The sequence below is a fragment of the Cicer arietinum genome, chromosome 7, assembly GCF_000331145.2.
Source record: "Cicer arietinum cultivar CDC Frontier isolate Library 1 chromosome 7, Cicar.CDCFrontier_v2.0, whole genome shotgun sequence".
Lineage (NCBI taxonomy): Eukaryota > Viridiplantae > Streptophyta > Magnoliopsida > Fabales > Fabaceae > Cicer > Cicer arietinum.
The window spans coordinates 21,583,602-21,590,917 of record NC_021166.2 but is presented as its reverse complement, the minus strand read 5'-3'; the positions used below and the strand labels follow the sequence as shown (position 1 = coordinate 21,590,917).

The following is a 7,316-nucleotide window of genomic DNA, read 5'->3' as shown; positions in this document are numbered from 1 at the left end:
ACATGTTTGTAAATCAATTAAACTTATTCATGAGAGGATCAAAGTTTCAAATTGAGTTTGAGTCAAATTCATTAAATTCTTGAACCTATTCACTGGTCCAAATTTCTCCAAAAATTGATTTTCAAATAGCCTCAATCGATTCACAATTTTCACAATCAATTCACGAACAAAATTATATGGACAAATTAGTCTTAGTAGTCTTCATAAGAAATGTAACTATAGATGTTATTTAACTAATGATTTTAGTTTCATCTCAAAAGGACAGTTGTAGCTCAATATATTGTCAAAACACTTATCACCGGTCAGGCTGAAAGAATAAGGTATAGATAATCTATTCATCACTAGATTAGCCATTAAAGATATAAAGTTGAACCACTTTATCCTAAGCATCAAAGTTATAGGTTGTATTCTTAGCTTTCTAAAGGAGTACAGATAAACACGATTGGATTAGTATAACTCCACAAATGACTCTTACAGGCACAACTATAGAGATTAGGGTGTTACAGACCAACCCAATAGTGTATTTGTGTAAATACAATTAAATATACATTGTAGATAAGCAAAGCCATTCTTATAGAAATTCGTCATGTTTTCTATCATAGTTGTCTTTGTTTCACTTTTCTTGTGAATAATGTTGCTAAAGTTCTTTCTACTTTATCTAAGTACGTAAAAGTCTTCAGAATTTGTAACATTCTTTAGTTGATAAGACAAACAAATGATAGGATGAAATCTCTGATAAACACTTTGAGTACTTCCATCAATAAACATTATGAAAATGAATATTCCTTGAGCATCGAACAAAACAAAAATCCTCCAAACAAATTAGCTAACGCACAAACTTCAAATCAAGGAAATAAATCTGTCTTAAGACGTGACCATCTATTGATCCTAGCCTTAATACTAAACCTTTGAGCCTATCATGTTTCAAATATAGTAATTTGAGCTTTTGAACGTAGTTGTATTCCCCATTTCCCCAATACTTTAGAGCCTAAATTTTCATTTAAGTGCAATATTTGTTATCATCAATATTTTGGGTTACGCGATGTATCATTCATTTCAATTATGACCCAAAAAACATATCATTTCAGTTCCAACAGCCTCACCTTTTCTTGATGAAAACCTTATTTGATGGACAGTTTAGGATTAATACCTCACCTAAACTTGTGCCATTAAAAATTATTAAAGTTAGACGTGCTTCATGTTTTGATGATATAAAATGGTATAATTTATCTACCAATTGTAATATTTCTATCGCAATTGATATAAAAATATAAACAACAAAATAAGTAAACATAAAATACAACTATAAATATCTTAACACATAAAAAGTGTTCTTTGCCACTACTATTTCAAAGGTGTGCTTGCTTAAATGAAACACAATTTCATTACAATTATTCGCCTGTTCCGTAAAATATATGCACTGAGCGTCAAGAACTACAAGTTTAATACCGTAAGTAAAACATAATAGCACCCTAAAAAAATTACATGAGACAAAACAAAAACACCGCCCTATATCACAAGATTGAAATTTATAGTATATTATTTTTTTTGTTTCACAAAGAATTGTATACCCTTCTATCACATTAGAAACACAATAGGCTGGTATGGGAAAAAAATTCAAAGGATTCTCTTAAATACAGAACATACAACTTCAGAGAATTCGATCTTGAAGATCTGTCATCAAGGAGGATGCAAAGGAGGAGAACTTTTTCCCAGTCTCTCCTGCAATGTTCTTAAGGGAGGAGATATCCTGTTGTGCCTGCAAGAGGCAAAGCATCCCATCAGACATCAATTTCAGGAACTAAAACTGCGAACTTAATTATCATTTCGTAGTTCAAGAGAAGAACAACATGAATATATAAATAATGTAAAGAATATACCTGAAAAGATAATCGATTGATGAGATCGCTAGCAGCAAGATCAATGGAGGAATCTCCAGAGTCACCAAAAAGATCAGCACTGGATATGGCAGTTGAACTCTGAAATAACAAGAGAATAAACACAGTCAAGCATCAACACTAACACCATCCCCCATAAAGCATGCTCCTTTTGATATCATAAAATGGGAATTAATACCCTTTTTACCACAGTATTGAGGGTTTCATCCATTTCCAGTTGTATGTAACAGTTAAATCACTCACTGAACTGCTCAAAGTGTGCTAAATAGCTATATCATGTAATTCGCACCATTTCACCCATGCATGAGTAGAAGAAGCTTGTAATGTCCCAGTAAAAGAGTTAACAGATAAACATAATAGTTGTCTCCTATTTTTCAGGTTTCTTAGAACAACCAAATGGACGAATATTTCCTATAGATTCACCTTTCTTTTTGCTTCCCAAAATCAATTTACAGAAATTGGAACTTCTCCTTTCTCGCCCTCATCTCACTCAACAAACACTGGCCTATTCTGAATCTCAAAATTTAAGAGAATTCTTATTCAAAGATGGAAAAAAAATTCTAACACTAGAACAGAACAAATTTCATGTGTCCATCACTACCCATATAAGTAACAAACAATAGTAGGTTAGCTAATTTATGAGACCATTTTAAAATAAGTACTGGGAATGAGTTTCCATAAGATGTTCAGAAAATAACTCCAGGGTGTCTGTTGTTTATCATAATAATAGTATTCCAATGTCATAAACTCATAATCATGGACATTGGTGCCAGATACAATAGTCCTTGATAATGCAAACCACCCACCCCCCTCTCCTCTATTCATAGAACCACAAATGCCAATTAAGTTAGTCCTTTTAAGAGATTATTGTGTCTGGTTCTTAAAAACTAATACAACCGATACTTTAGATTGCATAGAGACTAGGAAAAGATTTTTGCATTCAGAACTAATGTGTCCAAAAGATGACTTTAGGGGTTTGCTCTTTAATATAAGTTCCAGCCATTAAAAGAATGTGATTTCAGAGAAGCAATCCAATATAGTCCCATAAGAGGGGACTGATCATCCAGGTTTGACACAAATGTATTTTCACACTATATGATGCAGTAGGTTACTATAAGAGAGGGCACGTACTGAAAACTTTGACAAAGTAGCTCGAGTATCAGCATCTCCCGCCTTGTTCTGGTCTCCAAAAAATTGAGATGACGAAATAGATTTAGCATTTGAGAACTTCTTTCTTGCTTCATCAGATTCCTCAATCTTATACAAGACAAAACAAAAAATAAATGTGTGCCCAAAAAACAAAACAAAAATGAAGAAGGCACGACTGTAACATGGCTTATTTAATAAGATGAACATTGGTAGCAACAATAAAAAACTGTCTGCAGATAATCAACACCTTTCAGCATGACTGTAACATGGCTTATTTACTAAATACTATTGAAACAAGCAAATCAAAACAGTTCTGTCTGTTTTATCTTTATTCAGATACAGTTCTGTCTGTTTTATCTTGTAGAGCTGGCAACTTTAATCTTAATTAAGTTTGTTTCATTCCTAGTACTTTTCAATGATTTCATGTTAAGACTATTGTATGGTCCATTTAAGACCATGGGATGATATTGTTATAGCACCCAACCTCTGCACATGCAATCAAGGTGTTCTCAGCCAACATAACCAAAACACGTCTTCTAGTTTTTGACATTAAATTGGCACAACAGTAAAAAAAAAATTGGGGAGGTTATGTTAATGTCACATTAAAATTTAGGGATCCACAATTTTTCGGAAAAAAAAGAAGCTAAAAGATTAAAATAAGTTTAAGCCAGTAATTCTTCATTTTATATACACTTTGATGCCAGCATTTTCCACCATGTTTTGCATGATGGATCTGTATCTCCTTAAAACTTTGAACTGGACATGACTTAATATCAAATTTTGAACATGAACATATATAACTAAAATTGCATAAGCTGACCACATGCAGTAGAAGTTACACTTTACAGGGGCAGAGGTTGCCGCATAGGGCTTACTTGCACTTTTGAGGAGCTTGACCCAAATTTCTTAGGGAAACCACTATCCATTCCAAAGTCTGCAAAGAAGCTTGATGACTTTGGTGCAGAAACGTGATTGAATACATTTGAACCTCCAGAGTTCAATTCAGGTGATTGAACATTATCTACATACTCAAAACGAGATGTCAGAGAAGGCTTGGCAGACAAGTTGTTGTTTGTCGTGGATGGAACCGCCGGTGCAGGTGGTTCTTCAGGCTTCTGCTCATAGAGAGACTCACTTGGCTGCATTTTACAAGGATAATTTGTCAACAATTCCAATCATCAAAATTAAAATAGAGAAAAAGACAATGATAACCCAACAGGCAGTTCCAGTATACAGCATACAAACAAAGATAACAATTTGTATACCTTTCTACTGGGCTTAACTATTTGCTTACCTTTTTATTGAGCTTACGTGCACCAAGTCCCCCACTCTTCCCAGGCTTTTTACCTCCAATAGGCTTCTTCAAATTATTTGATACTACTGTGTGCGAGGCTCTAGGTGAAGAAGTGCTCTCAGGCTTTTCTGCCTTCTCCGAAGTGTTTTCTTTCAGAGCCTCATTGGTCCTGATATCAGGAAGTCCATTAGCAGACTGAGAAGCAACAGGTGATGAAGGCAAGCATACCTCCTCGGCCATACTTTTAGCTACTTCCTTTGAAAGAATTTGCCTGTACAATTCTGCAGCTCTAGATGTATACTTTGCTTCTATTTTACCACCATCGGTCCAACCATGTTGCTTAAAGAAAGTCTGTGCACGATTGTTTCCTCCAAAGATCATTATTTTTAGTTGCTCAGGAGTCCATGAGTCTAAGTTGGTAGATCTACATAACAAAAGGCGTTTAGGTGTCAGTCTTTTCTTCCTTCTATTCTAACACTTCCTATCTATTGATTGTATTGCAATTCGTAAAATAACCAAGCATAAAACAAAGACGTAGACAGAGTGAAATGCTTTAATTGGTCGAGATAAAATGAGGCCTGTCAAATCTCTCTAGAATCTAGATCAACAAGTTACACTTATCAGCCTAGAAAAATTTAATAAGCAAATGATCCTGCTCAAAATTTTCCAGTCATATACTCATATTAAATATACTCATATTAACAAAAATGCTGGTTTGCAGGGACAATAAAACCACTTAGTCAAGTGAGTTCTCTTAAAACACCACTTTCACTTTCATAGATATAAACTAGTTGCTAATATTTTCAATTATCTATTCTATTCCTCTGCTATAAGTCCTCATACCACATGGAAACTCAAGAAGTACAGCAATGTGACTTTATATAATCAATCATCCTTACAATCCTGATTCTAATATAATGTCGATCTATTCGTGTAACACAACGAGAAAAACAGAAGGCTAATAGAAACAAGAACAATACTTTCTCAAGCTTTATTATCACAAAATGCCATGCAAACAATGGATAACACATTGGTCCCACCTTAACTTTTTCTAAATGATCCAGATGAGACAAACAACTCCTTCCCAAAACCCACCCACCCCCAGCCCATACAAAAAAAAAAACGATATTTCCAAATCAAATAGAAATCCCAGTTATTCTGATTTCCAATCAAATTCAAAACCTGCCACAAAAAATTGAAAACCAAATCTACATTCACAATCCAAAATTAATGCACTATAGAAGTCCAATACCAGCGTTGTTTATTCTATACTGCTTCCTTACCACAAAATCATTTTACCCTATTTCAAACTAAAACTACGTATTAGATGCAAAACTTCATAGTCCAATCTCATTAACAATTCAAATTTTATCCATTTGATTCAAGAAAATCACTACTCACACAACATAACAAACAATGCATTTGCTCTAAAACCACGCACATCAAAATCTCACCAATGCACGACCAAATCACAGACTCATACAGACACTTTCAGCATAGAATTATAATATAACTTGCCTCACGAAGCTGATGTGAACGCCGAGACTTCGATGAACGGCAGAGCAATCAATGCATAGGAAGATCCCATATGTAACAGATGCCCAGGTTGGATTCTTCGCATTGCAATCAAAACATATCTGAAACAAAACAAAAAAAGCATAAAAAATTCAGAAATCAAACACACGCACGCACACAAATCACAATCACGGATCTAAAACCTGATCTCGTAAATCAGAGAATGCGAACAAAATTTTCAAATCACAGAGAGCGAGATCAAACATGAAAGATGCACGAAATTCAAAATTAAAATTATAAAGGAGGAATAACCTTATTTTCAGACTTCGTCTTGAGTTTTTTGAAGACGATATTCTTATCGGTGGAGGGATCGGAAGCCATTGAAAGGCGATAATGAAAATCAAAACGAAAAATGAAATGCAAATGCAAATGGAATTAGAATTGAAATGAAAGTGAATTTATCTCAGGGGGTGCTATCTGCTATGGAGGAAGAAGAGAACACCACCTGAGAAATATAGATTTTTAGAGGATGACAATTTTGCAGCGGAAAAGTTGGTGTTTGTGTGTTTTGTGTGCTATTTCCTTTTTATAGTTTGCTCGTTTTCCATTTTCCCATCGTCTTAATAAAGTGCTTTGTAATAGCAAAATAATTAAATTTTAGGGAATGACGTTACTACCCTTAGGGAAATGAATGAAAGGTGTTGTTTTGTTGGGCTTTGTGTTTTCAGGTGTCGGTGAATGGTTGTTGTCCCTGACCAAAACAGGACCATCAAATATAAGTTTTTTCTTCATAGATCTATGACTCCATTTATAAATGGTTTATTAGGCAATGCTTAAAAATTATTAAAAATGTTAACAATAATTGATGATACTTTTTAAAAGTAATAATTTGTAATCTTTTTTAATAAAAGTAAACATTTTGAAACTTAAGGATAATTTTTACGATCTTGATGATAAAATTATATTTAAAAAATTAAAAATTATTAAAGATATTTTAACAATTAAATCAAAATTAAAATTTATGATATTGAATTATTTGATAACATTTATTTGTCTTCATAATTTATGTATAATTTATAGAATAATATTTATTGAGACACATTACTCTAAATTGAAATTATTAAAATTTTAATTTTTTCCAATCTACTATATTCACAAAATAGATTATATATTCTTACTTTAATTTCTATTGCAACTTTTTTTTTTCTTTCAAAGAATGTTGATTAGGAATTAATTATTATTATTTTTGTAACAAAAAACACAGAAGATAATAATTTTAATTATCACAAGGCTTCATTTTTTAGTTTGCTCATAGCACAAATTTTTTTAAAACCAACCTTACTAGTGGCAATTCGACTATACTTGAGTCCTCCAAATATATTCAAGTATGCTTCAAATGTTCATACACAAAAACAATTGTATGCTTCAAATGTTCATACACAAAAACAGTTGTTATCATG

The 7,316-nt window shown here is 33.0% G+C and overlaps 1 protein-coding gene across 2 annotated transcripts; it reads right to left on the bottom strand.

The window, feature by feature from the left end:
* Window positions 1-1,310: 1,310 nt before the first annotated feature.
* LOC101507456 (probable ADP-ribosylation factor GTPase-activating protein AGD8) lies at window positions 1,311-6,470 on the bottom strand. Of its 2 annotated transcripts, none has more exons than XM_004509670.4 (7): window positions 6,169-6,470; window positions 5,860-5,978; window positions 4,342-4,765; window positions 3,923-4,186; window positions 3,030-3,155; window positions 1,881-1,979; window positions 1,311-1,759 (listed from the first exon to the last, which is right to left on the bottom strand). In XM_004509670.4, the coding sequence occupies exons 1-7, from the start codon at window positions 6,235-6,237 to the stop codon at window positions 1,652-1,654; spliced, it is 1,209 nt and encodes a 402-aa protein (XP_004509727.1). In that variant the 5' UTR covers window positions 6,238-6,470; the 3' UTR covers window positions 1,311-1,651. The 2 variants fall into 2 exon arrangements, with proteins under 2 accessions (XP_004509727.1, XP_027192906.1); XM_027337105.2 differs by having other exon boundaries at window positions 1,513-1,759; window positions 3,894-4,186; window positions 6,169-6,427.
* Window positions 6,471-7,316: the final 846 nt, after the last annotated feature.